Source organism: Phodopus roborovskii, unplaced genomic scaffold (genome assembly GCF_943737965.1).
Source record: "Phodopus roborovskii unplaced genomic scaffold, PHOROB, whole genome shotgun sequence".
NCBI lineage: Eukaryota > Metazoa > Chordata > Mammalia > Rodentia > Cricetidae > Phodopus > Phodopus roborovskii.
This window is the reverse complement of record NW_026126448.1, coordinates 20,582,958-20,609,046: the sequence shown is the minus strand read 5'-3', so window position 1 is coordinate 20,609,046 and position 26,089 is coordinate 20,582,958. Positions and strand designations below refer to the sequence as shown.

Below are 26,089 nucleotides of genomic sequence, written 5' to 3'. Positions count from 1 at the left end.
TGCCATTTAACAGGTCTATGACTCTGGGCACGTACCCAGAATCTCAGAGCATACCATTTCTCTCTCTCTCTCTCTCTCTCTCTCTCTCTCTCTCTCTCTCTCTCAACAATCTTATTTTACTTTTTCTTGATGATTTTTTTTTTCAATTCTCATCTGTACAAAACAAATCACATTTTAATGGAATACTGGGGAGATTGTTTTTTGTTAATTAACAAAAGGACTCTTACTCTCTAAAGTCCTAGACTGTCAGAAATTGTGCTGTTTGAAATATCTGCAGGGATGGAACTTTTACTGGAAGGTTTGGGTTATTTGGAGAGAGAAGAGCATCCTGAGAATCTAAGACATGTGCAGAGCTCCAGATAAGGTTTCCAGTGGCAGCATCCCACATCTATCTTCACATGGTAGTTTCCAAGGAAACAGGCTCCTGAGCCCTCTTGATAGCTCAGGCCTGCTGATAATCCCTTTACACAGCCCAGTGTGCTTTTAAGCAATCAAAACACTGCCTCTGGACAGGAGATGTGGCAGAGTGCTCACCTGGCAGGCTCACCCTAAGGGCTGATCCACAGTATTGCAGAAACTAAGCCAAAACAAAGAGTGAGAAGCCCTTCACTGTTCCCCCCCCCTCCCCCCCCCGCTCCCGCAAACATAGGTAACTTTCCTTCATCTGGTGTCTAGTGACACATACAGCTCATGGTTCCTCCAGTGTGTGGTGTCCTTTGCAACATCAAGTCCATTAATGTACCTTTGTCAGAGCATTGGGAGTCTTCATTAGGTACACATTATCTTGGGGATCTCTGATTGTGTATATAAAATGTGCTTCTAGTGTGTGGCATCTAAAAAGCATTTAAGAAATGATAAAATTAGGGCCCTGGCGGGAGAATAATTCAGTAGGTAAAGTGTTTGTCTGGAAGTAAGAGGACTGGAGGAGTTTGAGCCTCAGCACCGTCATTTAAAATGCCAGGTGACAGGGCTTCACAGAGAAACCCTGCTCCCCCAAACAAAACAAAACAAAAAGCCAGGAGGTGTACTCGCAAATACTTATAACCCTAGAGGTGGGGAGGCAGACAGGCAGATACCTGGGGCTGACCAGACAGACAGCCTAGTCTACTTGGCAAGTTCCAGGCAGTCTCTGATGAAAAAATCCTGACTCAGAACAAACTCCTTAGACTTTTTATCATTTCAAAGGAATTAGATATAATATTTCAAATGGAACACCATACAATTGCAAGTATAAAGCACACATATGGGACTGGAGAGAGAACTCAGTGGTTAAGATCAAGCACTACTCTTGCAGAGGACCTGGGTTCAGTTCCTAGCACCCACACACAACTCACACTGCCGATAACTCCAGTTCCAGAGGATCTTCTGGACTCTGAGGCAGTTGTACTCATGTGCACGTATCCACAGACAGACAGACACACAGACAGACACATATAATCACATAATTTAGAATAAAAACAAATCTTTAAAACACAAACATTTTAAAACACACTAATTAAAATTTCACATTAAAATCTCAAAAAATCAATAATAAGTATTCAAAATCATATTTGTAGACAGATTTTTCTTTGGGCCTCCAGCTCACAAACAACAATATGGAGACTTATTATTATGGAACCTTTGCCTTAGCTTAGGCTTTTCCCCAAGTAGCTCTTATAATTTAATTAGCCCATATTTTTTAATCTACATTTTTGCCTCCTGGCCCGATTACCTGTGATGTGTACTGTATGTTCGACTTCTTTAGAGTCTCATTGCTGAGTCTCTGCCTCTCTTCTTCCCAGAGTCCTCTCTCGTTCCTAGAAATCCTGCCTAACCTCTCCCTGCCTAGCTATTGGCCATTCATCTTTTTATTAAACCAATCACAACAATATATCTTCACACAGTATACAAATATTCCCCAACACAAACTTCCAGTTTTTGGTAAAGAACAATATAAGGAAGTATCCAATCACATGTTAATTTACTCTTTCCTTTTTTTGGCCAGGCAAATGCTATACCACTGAGTTCTCTTCTCATTCTTTTTTGAGACAGTCCTATACAGCTCAGAGTAACCTTGAATTTGCCCCATAACCAAGGATGACCTTGAGAGTCTCTGGTCCTCTTCCTGCATCCTCTACTTCAGGAGTGATGGGATTACCATGCTCCACCAAGCCTGCTTTAAGGTTAACTTTAGTGTTTTATTTATGTGAGTATTTTGTCTTCCTCTACATCTGTGCCCCACCAGTGTGCTTAGTGTTCTCAGGAGCCAGCATTGGATCCGCTGGAATTGAAATTATAAATGGTTGTGAGCCACCATGCGGGTGCTGGGAATTGAACCTGGGTCCTTTGCAAGAGCTGGCCTGGAACCCACTATTGAGCCTAGGCACATTTGGAACTTGTGAACTTCCTGCTCCTAAGTGCACCCAGCTGAGAGCAGGTATTCTCTGACCCCAGGAAGGCATGCATGCCTGTGCAATGATGACCTTAGGTAGACTTTCTAAATAGCCCTTAGACTGAGCTACAGGAAGTCACTGACACTATGCAGGCTGAGGTTACTGTCATCTTTTGCTACTTATGGTGCAGCTTCTCCAGCAAGGCTAGTATATGGCAGATGAGTTTGGAAGGATTATTTCTTCTCCTCCTCCTCTTCTTGTATTTTTTTTTCTTTTTTGAAGGGTGTGTGTATGTTGCCTGCATGTATATCTCTGCACTGTGTGTGTGTCTGGTTCCCTTGGAGACTAGAGGACATCAGACTCCCTGGAAGTTGAGTTATAGACTGTTGTTAACCACTATGTGGTGCTGGGAATCAAACCTGGGGTCCTTGGGAAGAGCAGTCAGTACCATTAGCCCCGAAGCCATCTCTCCTTCCCCGCCCTGCCTGGGAAGGCTGTTTTATCTGAATTCTTTACCTCTTGTTCTAGGATCCGGTCAGGGACTTGGTACATTCTGCATGCCTCTGGTTCTGTCTTTTTTATCATTATTTTGAAGCTTGTTCAGGGTGTTCTCTGGATAGATCCAGAGCTCCAGGAGACTAGAGCTGATTCTCAACAAGCAGGTATCCTCTAGGATGAGGGCATCACAGGAGGACCTCGGGACATCTTCTAGACCTCATACCTGCTGTGAGAAGGGGTCTAAGCTTGGAACCATGTCCTCCCCTCCTCATGCATCCATAAGATCAACGTTTATTGGATATTTAGTGTTTGCTAGGGGCAGATTTGCTTCTGTTGGAGACGCAAAGGTGGAAACCACTTTACCTTTACATGGAGTGAGGAAAGCAGCAACTACATCTTCAATTTCTGAGAGAAAGAAACTTTTACTGGGTTTCAGTTTAGTGTCTAATATAAATGAAAAAAGACTCAAGGCTTTAAAATTTTCTAAATTCTTTTATTTTTTATACATTTTAATAATTTATTTAACTGTATTTTATGTGTATTAGTGGAAGGTGTCAGTTCCCCTAAAACGGGAGCTACAGACAGTTGTAAGCTACTATGTGAGTGGTACTGGGAATGGAACCTGGGTCCTCTGGAAGAATAGCCAGTGTTCTTAATTGCTGAGCAATCTCTTCAACCCCAGCTCAAGGCTTTTTTAGAGGTTAAAAAACAAAGTACAAATTAGGAGCCTGGAGAGGTGGCTCAGTGGTTGTTAAACAGCTTGTCTTGCAAGAGTGAGGAGTGGCATTTGGATCCTCTGAAATACACTGATGAGCATGGTGGCCCATCCACCTGCAATTCCAGCCTGTGATGTGGAGACAGAGAATCCCAACATCAAGTTCTGGGTTTGATGAGACAACTCTGTGGGACAGGCGGTCGTGGCACACCCTTTAATCCCAGCAATCAGGAAGCAGAGGCAGACAGATCCCACCCTGGTCTACAGAATGAGTCCCGGGACAGCCAGGGCTATTTTCAGGACTGTTGCACAGAGAACCCATGACAAAAAACAAAAAACTGTCTCAAACAACAACAAAAAAGGTGTAACAGTGCTACTGTCATAGTTGTATATGCCTTGGATTCCAGTGTTTTGGAGTTCCTGATCCCTGGGGAAAAAGCATAGACTCAATCCAATTATAATTCAAAGGTTTCCCGGTTACTGCTAGTAGGGCCACAATCTCTGAGCCAGACTTGAGACTGCTGTGAGAAGGTCACTGTGAGGGAAGAATTTTTAAAGGGAAAAACCACAAGGAGCCCTTGAGTACCTGTACAAACAAGCCAAGAGCTGTTCGGCTCTGCCAAGATTAGGTAGCCAAGGCAACCCGAATGTCTGCATAAAAGCAGGTTACAGAACCAAAAAGCAGTTAGTCAAAAACAGAACAAGGAGATGTACATTTCTAGGTTGGTGGGTGCGGTCACTGAGTCAGGGTTACTGCAAACTTATTTTCTAGGGACCGGAGTCAGAGATGCATGGCTAATGGGTACCTAGATGGATGCCTAGCATAAAACAAAGTGTGCTTTTGGCCATCACACCTGCACTTGGGAAGCAGTGGCAGGTGGATCTCTGTGAGTTTCAGGCTAGCCTGGTCTACATAGTGAGTTCCAGGACAGCCAGGGCTACATAGTGAGAACCTGTCTCAAAAATAATAAATAAATAAATAAATAATTAAAAAAAAACACTTAAGAGTCCTAGCCACTGTGTATTCAGCCTATTTGTTTAACCCATCTCTAAGAGAGCAAAGTAACAACCAACCTTATTCATCGTGGATTTTCCATATAATCATCTTTTCCAACCTAAGCTAATGTATAGCTGCAATGTTAGTTATAGACTCTCCCAAGCCCCTGGCCCAGAGTAATGCATGTGTGTCATGATAATCATTAGCTGGGAACAGAAAATAAGCTGAAAGTGGCCTTAGAAAATGATTATCCACCATTAACCATGGAAGCGGCATCGGACATTGCTTGAGGGTGTTTATCATCTGGTCAGTTGGGGTCAGCTGGAGTCAGTGACTTAAGCCCCTGTGGAAACTCTTTAAAGGTTTCTGTCCCACATTCCTTGCCCCCTGCTTGCTGTGCTGTTTGGTAAATACAGAGCAGAAGCCCTTTGTGACAGATGATGGGAAACACAGGGAGAGCCTAGTGGAGAATTCAGCCTCAGCCTGCTCTAGGCGAAACGACACAAAAGGGGAAGTGTTCCCCTTCTGTCCTTAATGTGACATCCGTAATTATTGGTGACTGAGTTTATTAATGCACTCAAACGGATACATTTTAGCGCTTTGTTAGAAATCTCCAATGTGTTACAGCTGTGCAATAAAACATACGATGTCATAAAACTATGAATCATAAGAATGACTAGATGTCTTCTCTCTGTGTCGTTGTGTTGTGTGTTGTGTACACATAAATACAGATGTGCATGAGCTCATGTGTGCACATGCAGAGAATGTAGGATTTCTCCTCTTGCTCTCTGCATTAATGCCTTGAGACAAGCTCTCTCACTGAACTAGACTCTCTCCTTTGCCTAGGCTGGCTGAGTCCTGAACTCTGAGGACCATGTGTATCTGTTCCCCAATGCCTTGTAACAGGCATGGGCAACTGTGCCAAGCTTTTCTTTTCTCTTAAATTTTTTATTTTGAGGCCAGGTTGGTGTGTGGTGTGGTGTGTGTGTGTGTGTGTGTGTGTGTGTGTGTGTGTGTGTGTGTGTATCCCTGACTGTCCTAGAACTAGCTCTGTAGACTGTAGACTAGGCTGTCCTCAAACTCACAGAGATCCACCTGCCTTTGCCTCCTTAGTGATGAGATTGAAGGTGTGTACCATCATCACCCAGACAGCTTTTTTTTTTTTTTAAGATTTATTCATTTTATGTATATGAGTGTTTGACCTACATGCATGTACGTGTATGCCTGGTGCTTGAAGAGGGAGGCATCAGATTGTCTGAAACTAGAGTTGCAGATAGTTGTGAACTACCACATGGGTACTGGGAACCAACCAAACCCATGTCATCTGCAAGGACCTCAATCTTGACTGCTAGCTAGGCTATCTTTCCAGCCACTATGTTTGGCTTTTTACCTGGGTCCTACTGGGATTCAAACTCAGATTTTCATGCTTGCAGAGCAAGGGCTCTTACCAACTGAGCCCTTACTATGTTTCGTTTTTCCTTTTTTTGTGTATTCCTGGCTGGCTCAGAACTTGCTATGTAGATCCAGTTGGCCTTGTCCTTGAACCCACAGCAATCTACCTGCCTCTGCTTCCTAAGTGCTGGAATTAAAAGCACATGTCACCACATCCAGATTTTATTAGAAATTAATAACCAGCAGTAGGCCAGACATAGTGGTGCATACATGTAATCCCAGCACTCAAGAAACTGAGGCATGAAGATGAAAAGTTCAAGGCCTGCCTGAGCTGAGTGAGTTCAAAGCCATCCTGGGCAGTTTATTGAGAACATGTCTCACCAGGGTTGGGGAGGGGCTATGTTGTGGGATACTCTGTTGCACTGTGTGAAGATATGTCACTGTGACTGGTTTAATAAGAAGCTAATTGGCCAGGTAGGATTTTCAGGGCAGAGAGGACACTGGGAAGAAGGCAGAAATGTCATGATACAAAGAGCAAGCTGGATGAGTGCTACAGAGATGCGGTAAAGCCACAGAGGCAGAAAACAATAGAAACGGATTAATTTAAGTTATAAAAGCCCATTGGAAACAAGCCTAAGCTACTGGCTGAGCTTTGATAATAGGAAGCCTCCATGCTATGATTTGGGGCGGCAGGTGGGACAGATAGACTCAGAATAGGGCTGGATATATATTTCAGTGGAAGAGTATTTAACGTGCTGTATAACTTAGGGTGACTTTGAACTCCTGATCTTCCTGCCTTTATCCTCCAAGTGGTGGGATGACTGGCATGTACCACCATGCCATATTTGTTTTTGCGATGCTAGGAATTGAACTCAGGGTTTCCCTCCCTCCTTCCCTCCCTCCCTCCTTCCCTCCCTCCTTCCTTCCCTCCCTCCTTCCTTCCCTCCCTCCTTCCTTCCCTCCCTCCCTCCTTCCCTCCCTCCCTCCTTTCCTCCAGCCTCCATGTGCCCCCATCTTTAAAGACATTGTCTTGCTATGCATTCCTGGTTGGCCTAGAACTCTGTACCTCCAAAGGGCTGGGCTTATAGGTTTGTTCTTCCATGCTCAGCAAATACAAGGTCTTGTACATGCTAGGTGGGTGCTCTACCACTGAATTAGCATTCAGAGCCCTAATCTGCCCCTTTGTATAAAGGGAAAAATACTGTCATAAATGAATTCCAACCAAAAATAAAGATAGTTTTGCTTTACAATCTCTAAAGGTGGGGGCTGGAGAGATGGCTCAGCAGTTAAGAGCACTGGCTGTTCTTCCAGAGAACCCAGGTTCAATTCCCAGCACCCACCTGGCAGCTCATAACTGTCTATAACTCAAGTCCCAAGGGATCTGACACCTTCACATCTAATGCACATAACATAAAGTTAAATTATTTTTTAAAAATATTTTTTTAATTTAAAAATAATTTTTTAAAAATTATTTTTTAAAAAACACAGGCTCATTCTCACATTTGGAATTCCTGCTGCTACTACAAGCTGCTTCCTCTCTTCTCCTTTCTGAGACTAAAGAAGGCTGGAATTAGTGGGGTGGAGGATACAGGCAACTACAGCCCCCTTCTTGTCTGGTTCTCAGTATCCCTCCAGTGCAAAGGCCCATCCATGTTTCCCCTTTTACCACATGCCACGCACAAAATGCAATGTTCTTGTATTTGTTTGTTTTTTTGAGAAAGAATTTCTCTGTAGCTTTGGAGGCTGTTCTGGAACTCGCTCTGTAGACCAGGCTGGCCTCAAACTCACAAAGATCCACCTGCCTCTGCCTCCAGAGTGCTGGCATTAGACGTGCACCACCAATGCCCAGCATAATGGAATGTTCTATGAAATCATTTTGCATCTAGATTCCAAAGTGCTCAAAATTTCAGGAGTTATCTAAGAAATTCTTGTTTGGGATCTAGGAGGCAGTGGCAGGCAAAACACTGATGCACATAAAACAAAAATTAATTTTTAAAATCTACTTTAAAGATAAAAATGGGAAGCTCCCTTGCTGTGAAGTGCTTATGAGCCACTGGCCTAAAGTGAGGATTCACACACAGCAGGTGCCCAACAATGTTATTAGGTTATTGCTTAGATTAGGGGTGGAGGGGGGAATAAAAGTAGTTTGCAACCCATAAGAGTTGCCCTATTGGCTACAAATCTGAATCTCAAGGTTGCTTAATTCTTCTGTATTTGAGCCTGGTTCTCAGATTAGAACAGAATAGGAAGTAAGGTTGATGTAATCTCATACACTTTTATGCAAATCTATAATTCTTCCATGTTGTCAGCCGACTCTGGGGAGACACAACATGGCTGGGAAAACTCATTCAACGGGATCTCCCACTATATGATGCTGATGATCTTAAAACCTACTTCTCCAAAAGTGCTTGGCTCCCAGTTGTAAGGAAAACAGACAAGGTCAAATGTAAGTCCTTCTAAGGAGAATGGTGCCCCCAGTTTTCACTAGGATGTCCCCAAAACACCATCTGGACAAGACTTTTCTGTCAGCAGAGCAATGGCTCCATGGCATTGATGTCACCACAGAGAACTTCCAACTCAGCAGTCTCTTTGTCTCTTCTAGTTCTTGAAACGATTGTAGGGCTTTAGTAATTACAAAAGTGGTTGCCGTGCCGTTCAGAAATTGGTATTTCACCTGTCTGCTGTGGTTAACTGAGGTGGCTTGTTGTACTGAGAAGAACATTCCTACTGCTGGCAACTCTGCCAGTAGATAGTATGGTTGTTGTAGAGAAACTGATCAAAGGTACACTTCTGGTCTCTAACTTGAAAAGTGCCAGGCAACAGAGGGTGCAGATATCACAGTGTGTTTGAACTCAGCAGCGACACGGTTCTGATACTGGGACTGTTGATTCAAGCTGGGTCAAACTTCAGTTTGAAGTAATAGCCACTCAAGGGCTGTACATAGGCTTCGATCACAATTTTGATGGTCTCTCCTATCAGTATGAACCTGCTTGTCTGGAGAGCCACTCATCAACCCACTCCAGGAGCTCCTTCTTTGTGCACATCATCAAACACTCCTGTTATGTTTCCACGGCCATAATGTAGTGCACACAAGCAGACTAGGCGGCAAGCCAAAGATCTCCCACCCCACAGCGGACTACAGGTTCAGGGGTGTGAAGTGGGTAGATCATCCCCACCTGAGTATTTCTGGCCTCTCTGATGGGAGGATAGACATCTCCATCAGTTACCTGATACTTCAACTTTCCATCCTTGAAAAAGCGCAGTTTTTACTGTCTATTTAGAGTTTCACCATAAATAAGGCTTAATTCCTCTGGTGAACGTAAGCCCTCATTTCTAGTCTGTGTTGAAGTAGTGGTGGGTGAAGTGCTATGGAAAGGAATATTCGTGCCTTGGGGATCAGGGATGACCTTTTTCCTTACAACTTTTCCCGTAACCTTTTGAATCAGGAAGCCCCTTTCCCCTTTTCACACCATGGGAGTTGGGCAGCTATCTGCTACAGCGGGATGGGAGTTGGGCAGCTATCTGCTACAGCGGGAGGGGCTCTGGTGTAGTAGGAGACGTTAGAGAAGGCTTCCCAGTTTTTGTTTTTTTGTAGGTGTGGTGTGCACCTTGTAAGTTGGGCTGTCAATCAAATGCCATCTGGCTGGCAACACATATCTCATGACTGAATTCTGCAGGAAGGGAATGTTATTGACGGTGTCCCACGAAGTAGGTAAGCATGAAGTTACACTGTGTTGGCGGTATGCTTCATCAGTAATTTTATTCTTGTTTGAAATTCAGGTGTTGGACAGTTTTCACCATAGAATCCTGTCCAGGTACAATTGGGTTTGTACTGGTCCGATCCCCACCTCGGTTTTTGACATGGGTTAGAAAAGCAAAGATTTGCACCGTGGCTAAGCGCCAATGCTGCGCCGAGCAGCAGGATGCGGACTAGCATGTTGGTGGGCATCACGTGGCCGAGCGCGGGGTGCATGGTCTGCAGGATGCCAGTTGCGCAGCTGGACGAGTTCGGTTCTGCAGCGACGCTCTCTGCTAGCAATTTGAAAAACTCTCAAGTGACAGCGGCGCAGGCGCACCACGGGAATGGGGGGGGCAGAGCGTGCGCGTGCGCATTGTCGGTGGGCGGGGTCAGTGCGCACGCATTCACGGCTCCCTACCCCGCCCTTTCTCTTCCCGGTTTTCCTCTCAGCTGCGGAGTCTGGCTACTGGCAGCTTCCGGTAGGAGTGCCGTGAAGCAGGACCCGGTTTCTGCTGGTTGTCAATGTCCTACGGTCCCTTAGACATGTATCGGAATCCCGGGCCCTCGGGGCCCCAGCTCCGGGACTTCAACAGCATCATCCAGACGTGCAGTGGCAACATCCAGCGGATCAGTCAAGCCAGTGAGCGAGGGGACCCAGCTGGGAGCGGGGGGCGACCCGAGGGACAGGCCTGGGTGAGGTTCCCAAGACGCGGAGCCCGGTCGGGGTCGCAGCCAAGGCCACACCTGAGGCCGTCGTGAGCCTTCACTCGGGGCGCGGCGAGCTGCCTTGTGCGGGTCGGTCAGGCTCGGGCCCTTCAGGTCCACACCCCTGTGTTAGGCATTGTGAGTTCATGGTGTTGGGTCAACAGAGCCGTCTTGACAGCCCGAGGGTGGGAGGGAGTGTGTGTCATCTCCAGGACTGTGAGCAACAGTCTTGACTTGACGCAGTGGTCAGCCGAATTTTTCCTGTCATCGACGTCTCTCCACCCACCTTGCTTTCCACAGTTTGGATCAGGGGTTGCTTGCTGGCTGAGGGCTTTGGGGTTCACATTCTGCTTAGTGGTTGGGTCCTGGGGCATCAGCAACTTTCAATTAAGGGAAGTGGCGAATGCATGTGTTTGGATGACTTAAATACACTGTGCTTCCTGTAATTAATTTGGAAATCAGAGTCAATGGCTGGTATTTAAGGATGGGAGGACTCCTGTTTTATTACAGAGAATGACGGGGAACATTTTAATTTACATTGTCTTTTGTAGCAAAGAAGTTTTTTTGTTTTTTGTTGGTTTGTTTTTTTTAATTCAAGCATGATGATTTCATTTTCATTTTCTGTCTCTGTTGAGTTACTCTTGTATAAATCTGATACACAGAGACTCGTGGCTACAGTGGTCTGTAACTGCCTGTCTTAAAACTCACTCCTCACCATTAGAGTCTAAGACTGTAGCTGAGAGTCAAATGCAGGCTGCTTCTAGAGGTTCAGAAGCAGCTTTATTTTAAAAATGGTGACGACCATCTGTGTTGTTATTGTGAGCTTAGCTGTACTGTCAATAGGTAGAGTCAGTTCCAGATTACAATTATGGGCTAAACTTTAAAGCATAAGCTATCACTTTGCTTTGCTTTGCTTTGCTTTTATTTTATTTTTGAGACAGAATTTCTTTGTAGCTCTGGCTGTCCTGGAGCTCATTTTGTAGACCAGGCTGGCCTTGAACTCAGAGATGCACCAGCAGCTGCCTCCCAAGTGCTAGGATTAAAGTCATGCACTGCCCTATCCAGCTTGCCACTTTGCTTTTAAATCTCAATGTAAATTGTACAATTTGAGAGGTAGATTTCTGGTGGGGAGGGTTAGGACTGGATGTTTGGTGGCAGGAAGAATATTCAGCTTGTGAAACTCAGATCAGTGCTTAGAGAGTATGGTACTTTGTGTTCCAGTTCTCCTTTGTCAAGGAGCTGTGATACATGTTAGATCAGAAGATCCTGGCTCAAGGGGCAGGCAAGAGGCAATCCTGGCTCAGGTAAAGTGCTTGCAGCCTGACAACCTGCTTTTCACCCAGAGCCCATGTAAAGATGGAAGGGACAAATTAACTCCACAAAGTTGTACTCTGACCTCCACAGTCTCTTCCCTAGATGTGCACTGTGTGTGTTTGCATTAGTTTGTAGGTATGTTCCACATACACACACAATAATAATAGTAAACAAAAAATTCTTAAAGAAAATTTTGTGCTGGGTACCCTTTAATCCCAGCACTTGGGAGGCAGAGGCAGGCAGATCTCTGTGAGTTTGAGGCCAGCCTGGTCTCCAGGGTGAGTTCCATGACAGCCAGGGATACACAGAGAAATCTCGTCCTGAAAAACAAACAAACAAAAAAACAAAAACAGAAAAAAGAAAAGAAAGAAAGAGAATTTTGTTTCAAGGCTGAAGTTTTCTCATTAAGATTAAACCTAATATGAATGTCTTTCTGTGGAATAGTCTGTTGAGTATTAAGCTGTACAGTAAGCGTAGGAACTGGCATAGATTCTTGAGAGCTTGTTTGGAGGTTCTAACAGGGGAGCATTGCTACTCGTATACCCTTGACCAAAGACCAGTCTATTTGAGGAAGGTCATCCTCTTCCACCCAGCAGGCAGCTTCAGCTTCGGGAGGGACGCACGTGGAGTGGTAAGGAGGAAGGGGACAGCAGCCTAGCCAGCCAGATGAGCTGGATCAACCCTGTTGATCAATGGGGTGACAGGTCACCCTAACATCCTGGCATAGGTTCTTTTAACAGCAAATTTGTGTTTACTTAGATTAGTTTGAAGCCCGGGTATAGTGTAATTGTAGTGTTTGAGAAGGTTAGTATGGAGGATTGACATGATTTAGGCAAATCTAAACTGCCTAGTGAGCTCAAAGCAAGCCTGGGCCACATGAGACCCTTTTCAAAAGGAAAAAGGGAGAGAGGGAAGGGGGAACCGGGGAAAGCCAAACCCTAGATGTGATGAGTCAGGGCTGTAATCCCAGCTCTGAGGAGGCTGTGGCAAGACAATTTCCATGAGTTCAAGGCCAGCCTCAGCTGTAGAGTGAGATTTAAAACCAAGCAAGAAAAGCTGTGGGGTGGGGGAATAAAAGCAGTTTTCTTGGTGATAGACATTGGTTTAGCTGTTGACCAGGCACTGGACTCAAGGGGACCATTAGAGCTGACAATTAATATGTTACTAGCTACTGTTTAAGTACATAGTGTGCTAGGCAGTATGAAAAGTACTTTATGTGTGATATCTTTTTTTTTTTTTTAAGACAAAGTTTCTTTGTGTAACCCTGTCTTGGAACTCACTCTGTAGACCAGGCTGGCCACAAACTCAGAGATCCCCTTGCCTCTGTCTCCTAGTGATGAGATTAAAGGCTTTCAATACTACTGCCTTGCCCTCCTCCCAATTTTAATTCACAACAATCCTGTGAAATAATCACAAATATCCCTAGCCTATGGGTTAGGAGACAGACTGAGAAAGGTTAAAGAATTGCCTAGCTGAATGTGTATATGTCTGTATGTGTGTGCTGGACGCTGTGGTTTCTTTTCTTGTAATATGTTCATCTTCCCTGCTAGATTTGTTAGCTCTGTTTAGCTAGGAAATGTGGCTTATTCATCGTTATTTTTGTACTGTTTCCCTCAGCCCCGAGCATGTATGATGAGTTTATCCATTCAGGGTGTAGCAGGCATTCTTTACGTGCTGCTGTCTGGTGCCGTGTGTTTGTTTGCATGCATTTGCTTGTGTACATACTAGTAATATCAAGTAGTAGCAGGTGCTTGACGGAAAAGAAAGCAGGGTAAGTGTGTAGAGGGAAGGGAGAAGGGATGGAGGATAAGCTGCCAAGGAAGGCCTCTCTGAGGGGATGGTAAGACTTGAGTGAGCTGATACCAAAATGGAAGGATCTTTGTGAGCAGTGGAGAAAGGTAGTGTGTGCTGAGGGCAAGTCTAAGGACTTTGATGTGACAAAGAATGGGAGGAAGGCAGGTGTGGCTGGGTTAAAGATAGGGAGCAAAGTAGAAGTCAGAGAGATAGACTGAGGGGTGGGGGTGGGGGTCAGGCCACATAGACTTTTAGAGCTTACTACTTGTGAGTGCATGAGTGAGGCCTCTCTCTGTGTCTTTCTCCTTGAATGCTGTTATATACCATATCATACATCCTAGACAGTGTAACTTAAATGTCTTCTCTTGGGATTTCTGGGTGGGAATTTGGAATTTGAAATTGGTAGGTGGTATGTGTCTACTGTCTAGTACCCTCGACCAAGCTTCTACAAGTCATGGCCAACACACCCGAGTATTCTGTGAGAATGACTGCTCAAAAACACATATGCACCCACCCATGAAAATCTGAGAGTGCCTGTTCCTTTTTTTTCTGAACTGTTCAACCACAGATTTGGGATTGGAGTTATGGAGCATATCAGCCTGAAACAGGGCAACCTACTTGGTGGGTTGGAGGTGTAGCTTGGCTGCCTAGTACGGACAGTTCTACAATGCATGTGGGGTGCAGATGGGGGAATTCTTGCCTCCACCTACTGTGTACTGAAGAGTTTATCCAGGTGTTTCTGGCGCTAGTGTAGGGGGAAAATCCCGAAGAGCTTCACAGTTAACTCTCAATCAGAGAACAGCATTTCTTTCCTTACATGGCTGATTTATCTTATGTTTCCAGTACCCACAGACACCAAACACACAGGTGGTACATAGACATTCATGTAAGCAAAATACTCATATAGTTAAAATAATAAAAAAAGGAAATTGTAGGGCTGGAGAGATGGCTCAGCAGTTAAAAGCACTGACTGCTCTTCCAGAGGTCCTGAGTTTAATTCCCAGCAACCACATGGTGACTCATAGCCTTCTATATGGGATCTGATTCCCTCTTCTGGCCTGTAGGCACTCATATATATAAAATAAATAGATAAATCTTTTTTTAAAAACAGGAAATTATAAAGAAAAATATTACCATTTGCGACAACATATCACTTGTAGCTCATGTTATCCTTGAACTCCTGGAAGTCTTCCAGCTTTAGCTTCCTGAGACCAAGGATTATAGGTGTGAGGTACTAGCCCCGACTCTAACATGCTTTTTTTATTTTGTTTTGTTTTGGTTTGGTTTTTCAAGACAATTTATCTCTGTAGCCCTGACTTTCCTGGCACTTGATCTGTAGAGCAGGCTGGCCTTGAACTCAGATTCACATGCTTCTGCCTCCTGAGTGCTAGGATTAAAGGTGAGTGCCATTCCCTGGTGCTTTTTGTTTCTTGAGACATTGTATGTAGCTCTGGCTGGTCTAGAATTGGCTATGAGACTAGACTGGTCTGGAACTTACAGAGGCCCGCTTGCCTCAGCCCCTGTAGTAGTGGGTAAAGGGGTGCTCTACCACACCAGGCTCTGCTTTGCTTACTGGAGAACTAGGAAACTGTTGAGCTTTTAAATGCTCGTGAACTAAATTTGGATTTTCCCTCAGCTTCTTAGCAGTTTCATAAGTGTTCTGGAGAGTTTTGCTTTACTTTTCCTGCTCAGTTTCCTCATCTGTGTTCATATTTATTTCATAGGGTTTTGAGGACTGAGATAACTTACATGAAGTGCTAAAACAGTGCCTGCTACGAAGTGGGTGTCTGTAATCTTCACCCTTGGGAGGTGGGGGCAGGAGTCAGGAGTTCAAGGCCAGCCTCAGCTACATAGCACATTTGAGACCAGCCTGGCTACATGATATCCTGTCTCAAAAAGACAAACAGAACCTACTACCTACCTGGTGATTATGTAAAACATGTTAGCTATTATTTGGTTCCTTTTCCTTAAACATAAGCAATTTTCCCTCACTTATAGTCCATGTCCCTTAATCTAAGCCAAGCTTTTGACCTTGTCACTAGAGCAGTACTACTTTTGTGGGATGAAGGACCATGCGTTATACAATTCTCTTTAGACAGTGCCAGGCTCAGCAGTGGGTGTGTTGGCATTCAGTGTGTACTTAATTGATTTTTATCATTGCTAAGTACATTTTTCTTGGTCTTGAGTTTGATAATAATAGCTGTCCTTAGTTGAGTGCTTTTATGTGCCAGACAGCATTCTAAAGTTAGCTGCCTGTTTCATCCTCACATCAGCCATATGCAGCTTCTCTTGGTACTCCCACCTCTTAGGTGAGGAAACAGGCACAGAAGACCGTCGTCATTTCCTCTACATCACTCAACTAGAAGTGGTGGAACCTAGTGGTCCACACCTGTTACTCAGTCACTTTCGAGGCAGTCAGGAGGATCACCACATTGAGTTCAAGGCCATCCTGTGCTAAATAGCAAGTTCTGGGGTACCCAGTGCTACATAGCTGGTTCCAGGCTAAGCAGGGCTACATTTCAAGAGCCTGTCTTTAGAACAAGAACAGTCTTAATTCAGAGCCTGGGCTCTTAGCAATCACATGTGTTGTCACTCTTGTATGAAATGGAATATTATGCCTTTAATTGTTAGTACTCATTTTCAGTGTAGTTTAGAGATTTACTGTTTAGTTTAGTGACTGGATTTTTGTTTTGTTTGTTTGTGTGGGGGAGCAGTGATATCATGTAGCCCAGGCTAGCCTTTAACTCCTAATTGTAGGTATGCACCACCACCCCTGACAAGCTGTTTTGTTGTTGTTGTTTTGTTTTTTAAAAGGTAAATCCCAGCCTTCAAGAAGCTGAGGCAGGAGGATCAGAAGTTTGCAGCTGGCCTGAGAATAAATAACTTGTTCCATTTGTAGAGCAGCTGTGGGACCAGGCAGGATAGAAACCTCCATTTTCACCTAATTTCGTGCATAGAACACTGAGTTGGCTTCACTGTCATAATCAGTACAAAAGCATTTTCATGTTTGGTATAGGTAGTTTCTTGAGTTTATGGATTTCTTTTGTTTTATTTTCAATTTATTTTATAAAATGAAACAGAATTTTACTATGTATCTTTGGTTGGCCTGGAACTCATAGAGTTCTGCCTGCCTCTGCCTCTTGAATGCTGGGATTAAACACGTGACATCACACCTGGCCTTGTTTTATGTTTTAGTATAAGTAATGCTTTTTTCATTGAATATGTTTGTTTATGAGTGTTTGCCTGTGTGTGTTTATGTGTTCCATGTGCATGCCTGGTACCCTCATAGGTCAGAAGAGCTGAGTCAGGTTCCCCTGGAACCAGAGTTACAGATGGTTGTAAAATTACATGTGTGTGCTAGGAACCTAATCCATGTTCTCTGCAAGTGCAAGAACAAATGTGCCAGGCAGTGGTGGCATAAGCTTTTAATCGCAGCATACCAGAGGCAGAAGCAGGTAGATCTCTGAGTTCAAGGGCAGGCTAGTCTACAAAGTGAGTTTCAGGACAGCCAAGGCTTCACAGAGAAATCCAGCCTCAAGTTATGTTCCCCCTGCCCCCCCTCACCAAAAAAGAAAAAAACAAACAAACAAACAAACAAAAAAAAACAACAAATGTTCTTAACTGATGAGTCATCTCCATCTTCTAAATGCTTTTTAGTATATTGAGTTAGAACATTAGATTGTCTCAGATAAGAAGAATCTTGTCCCATCTGTGTGATGGAAAGTTGCTTTCAATATGATTAAATAGATTTGGATTGTGGTTTGTGGGGGCATTTATATTCTGCTCATATCTGCTAATAAGTGCATAAGGAGTGTTCAAATTAGAATAATTTTTGGGTTGATGTTAGTGATAATGTATAATAAATTGGTTTACTTTATTCCTTTTTTTTTTTTTTTTTTTTTTTTTTTTTTTGTTAAAGAGTTTTAGCTGGGACGCAATTTTAAAAATGAGAGGTCAGAGATAGGAGAGGTTAAGGTCTAGTGTCCCCCACTCCATTCTATAGATATCTGAGATTGGCTTTGGACTGATCCTTCTGCTTTTATGTCCCAAGTGCTGTGTTACAATACTAGACCTAAGTGTCATTATAAAATTGACAAAATTGTTTACATAACATTTGGCATAAACATCTAGTTTCTTGCATTAGGTAGTATTTCATAGGAGGTATTCGATTGTCTTTATCCAAAATATTTTTTAATTTATTTTATGTGTATGAACATTTGTCTGTATGTATATTTACTATGTGCATGCCTGGTGCCTGAAGAGACCAAGGAGAGTAGGGTATTGGGCCACCTGGAACTGGAGTTGTAGACAGTTATGAGCTGCCATGTGGGTGCTGAGAATCGAACCTGGGTCCTCCAAAGAGCAGCAAATGCTATATCCTACTGAGCCATCTCTCCAGCCCATCCTAGAGTATTTTAATAAGTGTTGGTTGGGGATGTAGCTCAGTGGTAAAGCACATGCCTAGCTAGTAAGATCCTTGCTCACTCCCCAGCTGATGTACCCATGCAAAGTCATATTATAAAACATTATAAGTGTCTATCTACTTCATGTGCTGGGGACTGAGCCCAAGGCTTTACCAATGTGCATTCTACCACTGAACCATATTCCTAGCAATAACATGTCAGTTAAAGGGGCTGAAGAGTTAGCTTATTTGAGGATCTGAGTTTGATCTCCAGAACCCAGATACGGTAATTCAAGTGCCAGGGAGACACAGGTGGATCCTTGGAGATCAAGGGCCAGCCAAGGTGTGTGGTGCCAGAATAATGACACCCAAGGCATCCTCTGGCCCACACACTCCCACACCATTCTGCCTTCTCCACAAAAGTAAAACTTTCATTTGCTAGATTTCCTAGAAAAGGAAGCTGGGCAGTGGTGGCACACACTTTTAATCCCAGGACTTCAGAGGTAGAGGTAGGTGGATCTCTGTGAGTTCAAGGCCAACCTGGTCTATAAAGCTACAAAGAGAAACCCTGTCTTGAAAAATCAAAAAAGAAAAGAAAAGGCATGTTCAGGTCTAGAGAGTTATCTCAAGGGTTAAGAGCATTTGCTGATCTTCTAGAAGATCTGGGTTCAATTCCCAGAACTCACATGGTGGCTCACAACCACCCTTGACTCCAGTTCCAGGAGATTGATGCCTTCTTCTGGTCTCCTCAGACACCAAGCAGACATACATGCAGGCAAAACACACATTCACATAAAATTTTAAAAAAATATATTAAAGAGAGGGAATGTTCATGTTAACCAAGTGGACAGAAGATCCTTTCAGATTTAACTCATTTTGATATGTTAAGCACACTCAAGTGGAAATAAATGCTGTAAATGTTCTTGTTTTGTGCTTTAAGTTTTGGGAAGGCTACAGCTCTTGGTGTAAGCTATGTGGTCCAATTGTTGCTCGTCAGTCACAATTCCTCATGCTGTGCTTACAGAGGGCAGTCTGCAAGAACTCTGCCTTAGTGGCAGGTGACTGTAAGAACCTGTCATACTTATGGTTTGGATTTTAGGATATTTGATGAGGCTGGATGGAAGCTTGTAGGAAGATATCTTAATGTTCAGAAACACAGACACAGCCAGCAAAGGCTTACATTCATTCAGGTGCTTACTAAGCAAATGATTACAAAGTTCCCAGCCCTACTTCCCCAAACTTCTTAACTCGGAAGTCCAGATGATTTCAACAACGGAAATCAGAAAAGTCTAGATGAAAAAAAAAGTTCTGTCATCAGAAGTACACAGAAAACAACTGTTTATTGACTTTTTCCATAGTCAATGAAATGTCCACAGCTTCCAAAAGTAATTAATATTTTGATAAGTAATGGATAACTAGCTACATACTTTGTACACTTTTAGATATTCTCGGCTTATTTTTTTTCCCCTCAAGTCAGGGTTCTCTGTGTAGCCCTGACTGTCCTGGAACTCGCTCTATAGACCAGGCTGGCCTTGAACTCAGATCCTCCTGCCTCTGCCTCCTGAGTGCTGGGATTTAAGCAAGTGCCAGTATGCCCAGTTTGCATCTTGCATTTACAAGATTAGGAAAGTCACAGGGCTTGGTGGTGGTGGCACACAGCTTTAGTCTCAGCACTTGGGAGTCAAGGCCAGCCTGGTCTATAGAGCAAGTTCCGGGACAATCAAGACTATACAGAGAAACCCTGTCTTAGACAGACAGACAAACAGAAAAAGCACAGGTAGGCCATCTCTGAGCCACACATTTGGGTTGCAGAAAAGCTCCATAGTTACCCACCATCCTTCTGGGACTAAAGCGGTTTCATTGTTACCTACTTTGGGATTCAGCAGTGTGGGAGTACTTGGAGATCATTTAGTCCTCAATAGTAGTGATGTCTAATGGGAAAGTTGGGGATGTAACTCACTTGGCACAGTACTTGCCCAACAAGCACAAATGCTCAGGTTTAATCTCTAGCAACTCAAAGAGGACCCCAGCGCTCCAGAGGTGAAGGCAGGAAGATCAAAATTCAAGGTCATCCTCAGTTATGTATGGAGGCCAGCATTGGCTAAGTAGAACACACTACAAGATTTAATGAGGAAAAAGTGAAACTCCACATGTAGTACATATTCAATAGAATTAATTAAATCTGGATATAATCTGCCAGTGGTGAAAAGGAGGCCCAGCAAAACAAACCATCATAGCCAGTTGTGTGCATTAGTTAATGGTTAAGTCTGGCTTCTATGTTAACTTTCCTTATTCCTGATTTACCTTAATTCACACCTTTTCCTTAATGTGAATGCCATAAAGTGGAAGGGAGAGGCTGACTCAGCCGGTATCCTTGTATACACTGAGTGCCTGGTCCCCTGCTGGACTCCAGGGAGTACACAGGCATATTCCCAGAAGTGGGAGGGCACTGGGGAAGGGAGCAGGTTAGAGCAGGGGCACCAGCCTGTGTGGAGTCAGGTTAAGGCACTGTCAGAAAAACAGGGTGGGGCAAAGTGGAGCCCTGGAAAATCCAGACCAACCCTGTGCGACTGCATTCTGTTTCCCTTAAGAGTCAGCCCTTTGAGAGCAACACTGTGTGACTCAAATTGTATAGCCTTTGGAGTCAGCCCTGCGTTTGAATTCTAGTTATGGCATGCTATTCATAACCAACCGGGGACTTGCTATTAAAATCTCATTATAATTGCACAAGGTCCTCTATACCCTGGCTTCCCACTACTTCTTTGGCCAACACTTATCTTTTGCGCACTCAGCTCTAGCACTCTGGCCATACCACACACCACTCCTTTTGTTTTGAGGACTTTGCCCTAATTAAGTACTCTCTTTGCCTGAAATACCTCTTCCCCTAGGCGCTTTGCTTCCTCTTGCATTTTCTTTAGATCTGTGCTCATTGTTTCCTTATCCGGCCACTGGCCACCAGGTGTGAGTGACTACCCCCCCCCCCACTCCTTCCCCCTCACTTGAATTTATTTTTTGGTAGGACTCTCACCTCCTGGTGTGTGTTTATTATCCACCCTTGAGAACTAAGCTTCCTGAAGCAAGTGCTATCTGGGGTCTAGGACAGTGTGGAGTAGGTGCTGTCCTCTAGATGAACAAGTCAGTCCTGAGTGTCTTTTGCTCACACTCGCAGGAGGATGCTAACAATATAGCATTGGTTAGGTTCAAATAAGAAAATACCAAATAGTGTTCATGTCTGTCCCTCCCCTCTAAACTCCTGCTTCGGATTCTCAAGCACTTGGCATTTCAAGAGTGTACCACTTTGCCTTGTTTTATATGGTACTGGTGATTGAACTCAGGGCTTCAAGCATACTCAGCAACTCTACCCAACTGAGTACATCTCCATTCCTAATGCCTGCCTTTCATACATCATTGTTACAGCATCCAGTTGATAGCTTCAGTGTTAATCAAATTCTCATTTAATTTGGATAAGGACCATCTATATGTTAGTGATGAAGAAAAATGGTTATTTGTATTTTAGTAAAATATAGCAATTATAGTGTTGATGTTTTCCTCTGGAATTATTGAGATATAAGTAACCTCTACTAAAGAAAATAGATTTGAAATATCTTAGTTTTGTCAAAAAAGTAAATTGCTTGGTCATGTTTGTTGGGGACAGGATTTCATGTAGCTCAGAATGACCTCAAACTTGATATATACCTATCTTAGGACTTCTATTGCTGTGAAGAGACACCATAACTATGTCAAATCTTATTAAGAAAAGCATTTAATTGGGTGGCTTACAGTTTCATTAAGTTCAGTCCATAATCATCATGGTGGGACGTGGCAGCTTGCAGGCAGACATGGTGCTGGAAAAGGAGCTGAGCATTGTACATTTTGACCTGCAGGCAACAGGAAGTGGTCTAAGATACTGGGTGTGGCTTGAGCAAAAGTGAGACCTCAAAGCCCTCCTCTACAGTGACACACTTCCTTCAACAAGGCCACACCCCTTAATAGTGCCATTCAGGACACCACGATAGTCATAGCTGGTCTTGAACTCATGATCCTCCTGCATCTAGGCATGTGCCACCAGCTCAACTTGATTTTTTTGAGAAAGGGTTCCTGTATAGACCAAGGCTATCCTTACCCTCAGTATATAGACCAGACTGGCCTTGAGTTCATAGTAGTCTTAATGACTTAGCCTCTTGACTGTTGGGATAAGCATTTTCACCACACTTGGCTTAACATTTTGGTATTTTAAAAGGCATCATTACTGAAATGTGAATTTGGGGCATCCATCTATCTATCTATCTGTCTGTCTATCTATCCGTCTATCTGTCTATCTAATCCATCTATCTATCTATTTGACAGAGCCTTATTATGTGGCTCTGGCTATCCTGGAACTCACTCTGTAGATTAGGCTGACCTTGAACTGAGAGAATCCACTTTCCTCTGCCACCAAAGTGGTGGGATTAAAGGCATGTGCCAGTAAGACCAGCTAAGTGGTTTTTATTTGTTTGTTTGTTTTGTTTTTAAGATATTCACTTTTGTGGGGGGGGGGTGCATGTGTGCTACCAGTTTGGAGGATGGAAGTTGTTTCTTTCTCCCACTTGGGTTCCTTGTTCGGTGGTGTCAGAATTTATAACAGGGGCCGTCCAACTAGACCTAGAACCATTGAGTCTTAAACTTCAAACTTGGAGTGAGTGGAAATCCTTTTTGGTTAGCTCTGGAAGCACTGTATGTGTGCCATCTGTATGATATTGACAGAGAACAGCACTGGCGTCCTCACTGGCTTCACTAACCCTGTCCTTTTGTAGTCAGAGAGCATGAATGAAGCTTTGATGCTTGCTAATCCAGAGGGAATAGGAAAGGCGCTTGTCACAGAGGAGCTGTCTTTTGTCTATTGAAATTCTGCTGCAACTTGAAAATATGTGTTTTCTTTGTTTTCCCCTCTCCTACTAGTTAAGTGAGGCAGAGAGAGTGTGGAAGGTACAAAAATGCCTATAACTGGGTGTGCACAGATAAGATGTGTTGCCTCATATCTATTTCAGACCATTGCTACGAAAGTTAGAGGGTGTGTATACAAATCAATAGAGTACTTGACATTAGAAGTACTTAGTAAGTGTTCACCTGTTGCTAAACTAAAAGTAAATGTTCATTGTCTTTCTAAAAGCATTTTCTGTAAAAAAAAAAAAAAAAAAAAAAAAAGCTAGTTTGTATTGGTGGGTAAATATTCATTGTGATTGTTTTTGAGACAGGATCTGATGTATCAGGCTAGCTTTGAACTTCCTATATACCCAAGGATACCTTTGAACTTAAAGGCATGCACTACTTTGTTTTTTAATGCAGTGCTGAGGATTGAACCCAGGGCTTCATGCATGCTAGACGAGCTCCCTACCAAGTAAACTATATCCCCAGCCAATTGTTTATTGCATGCTGGTGTATCGACTCATACTTACAGTGTCAAGAAAAATGTGATTCCCTCCCCAAACAGGGTTTCTCTGTGTAGCTTTGGAGCCTGTCCTGGAACTCACTCTGTAGACCAGAGATCCACCTGCCTCTGCCTCCCAAGTGCTGGGATTAAAGGTGTGAGCCACCAACACCCATCAAAAAATGTGATTAAATCCCTTTGGGTCACTGAGAATAATTTTTAATGGTTTATGGTTGGAAATCCAACTAGACTAAATCATTAGAAGTCTAACTTACAGCAGGAGGATAGATAGGAGATGGAGGCCAGCCTAGGCTACAGATTGAGACTCTCTCAAAAAATCAAGTCAGAAGATGTTGCAGATTGTTGTAGCTTTGAAACTTTTCCAAAGGTGGGGAGTGTTTCCTTCCCTTTTTTGTGATACTGGGATGGAACCCTGGTGTTGGGTATATACACTACCAATCTACTACCTTCCCAGTCCTAACGGGGGTGAAATGTTTAGTGTCGTGGGACATCTAGAAGAATTGGTCAGTTCTTTGGAGCTGACAACACAAAACCACCTTTTGTTTAGTGACACACTTGTAGGAGAAGGGTGAACCTGGAAAGCACTGTTGGAGAATGTGTCTGTCAAGATTCTGGTCTTAGCCAGGTGGTGGCGGCACATATCTTCAATGTCTGCTCTTGGGAGTTACATGTCTGTGAGTTTGAGGCCAGCCTGGTCTACAGAGTGAGTTCCAGGACAGTCAAGACTGTTTCACAGGGAAATCCTGTCTTGAAAAACCAAAAAAAAAAAAAAAAAAAGAGAAAAGAAAAAGGTGAAGGGGTGAAGGTGCTCATGATGAATGTGTTGTTTTTTACATAAACCTTTCCTCCTTCTTTCTAGCTGCTCAGATAAAGAATTTGATGAGCCAACTTGGAACTAAGCAAGACTCAAGCAAGCTCCAGGAAAATTTGTGAGTAGCTTCCTAACACAGTTGAGTTCTGTGAGGGCCCTTTGAGGACATAGTGTCCTTCCACTTTGGATCTGTGATGTCAGAACAGGAGACAGTGGGTCAGGTGGTAATAGCTGGGCCTGGAAGAGGGGAGCAAAGTGTATTAATGGGTCCAGATTTCTGCTGCCTTGAAATATTTCTTTTCTTCCCTTGGTCAGGTTTGCATAGTAATTTAGGGAAGTAAAGAAGAAACTCCCTCCACTCTTCAGTTGTTTCAAGGAGCTTTACCAATGTTTCCCTGTGTTGATGACCCTCCTGTTGACACAGGACTCCTGACAGTTTAGTCTAGTTGGATTTCTAACTCTAAGAAAGACAAATTCATTCTCAGTGATGCAAAGGGACCGTAAATGAGAGAATAAATGGTCCAATGGGAGAACTGATTTTTTTTTTTTAATCACATTTTTCTTGACTTTATTTTTGCTTTCAAAGTTCTATTCTTGGGGCTGGAGAGATAGTTCAGTGATTAAGTATTGCGGTAAATAAGGATCAGGATAAACAAATAGGCCGAATAGATGTTTATTCAGGGAGAAATAACTTACAACCTAGACAGATGAACACCAGGAAATTCAACCCAATCCTCTCCTGTCCGAGTCACGCCAGAAAGAGAGCGCCTTTCCTGGCCCCCTCCGACCTCCTTCCACAGGTCACTTCCGCCCATGACTCCACCCCCAATGGGCGTGGTCAGTGCCACAGAAGGACTATCTCACTACAATTAAGAGTACTCATTGCTCTTTTGAAGACACGGGTTCAATTCCCAGGACTGACATGGTGGTTCACAACTGTCTATAGCTTCATTTCCATGGTATCCGGCTCTCTCTTTTCTGCCCTCTATGGGTGCTGCTCACATGTAGTGCACAGGCATACATGCAGGGAAATCATCCATATACATAAAATAATAAATTAAATTCTTTGGGGCCAGCAGGATGGTTCAGCAAGTAAAGTGCTTGCCATCAAGCTGGGGATTTGAGTTTGATTTTTGTAACTTACATAGTAGAAGGAGCAATCTAACTCTGAACAGTTGTTCTCTAATGTCAGTAGCATGTTCCACGTGCATTATGGTCCTCCTGTGCCCACATGCATACACACACACAAATGTACACACACATACACACACACACACATTTATTTTATCCCCTGAGACAAGGTCTCAACTGGCCTCAAGCTCACAGAGACCCGCCTGCCTCTCCTCCCTAGTGCTGGGATCAAAACGTGCGGTTTTCTGTCTTGAAAGTCTATTGAGCAGCATTCCTTGTTTCCTCTCTTGGGTGCTGTGAAGTGACTGCTGTCACAGGGAGCTATTCTAGGGAGAGGCGACATGTCTGCGTATGTTAGTGTTTCTGGGGTGGTCTCACTTCTGATTGCCTTCCTCTGTTGTCTTGCTTGTTTTCTAGTCCTAGATGTCTACCTGCAGTGAAAAAATGATGTGGCGTCCTAGCCATCAAGGCTGCTACAGCAGTAATAGATCATAGACTAGATAGTGCATAAGCAAGCAACATTTATTTCTCATAGTTCTCAAGATTCTGGCAAATACAGTGTCTAATGAGGGCCCTCTTTTTCATAGATAACATTTGGTTTTTGTTTCTTTTGAAATGGTCTCACTATGCTGGGATCCATCTGCCTCTGTCACCTGAGTGCTGGGATTAAATGAACATGTCTTTGTGCTAGGCAGTTGATGCTTTCTTGCTGTGTCCTCACTGGGTGGAGGAGGTAAAGCAGTTAGTTCTCTGGTGCCTCGCAGGGGGCATTAATCACTTTCTACTACCTC

General features: G+C 43.6%; 1 protein-coding gene and 1 pseudogene across 1 annotated transcript in view; one reads left to right on the top strand and one right to left on the bottom strand.

The window, feature by feature from the left end:
- Window positions 1–8,698: 8,698 nt before the first annotated feature.
- On the bottom strand, window positions 8,699–9,911 carry LOC127225097 (prostaglandin G/H synthase 2-like; annotated as a pseudogene).
- Window positions 9,912–10,126: 215 nt separating this feature from the next.
- Stx12 (syntaxin 12) overlaps window positions 10,127–26,089 on the top strand; it is a 31,230-nt gene continuing 15,267 nt past the window's right edge. The window contains exons 1-2 of the mRNA XM_051189008.1: window positions 10,127–10,353; window positions 24,216–24,285. Coding sequence (XP_051044965.1) covers window positions 10,236–10,353; window positions 24,216–24,285 — 188 coding nt within the window. The 5' untranslated portion in view covers window positions 10,127–10,235. The remainder of the gene's footprint in view (window positions 10,354–24,215; window positions 24,286–26,089) is intronic.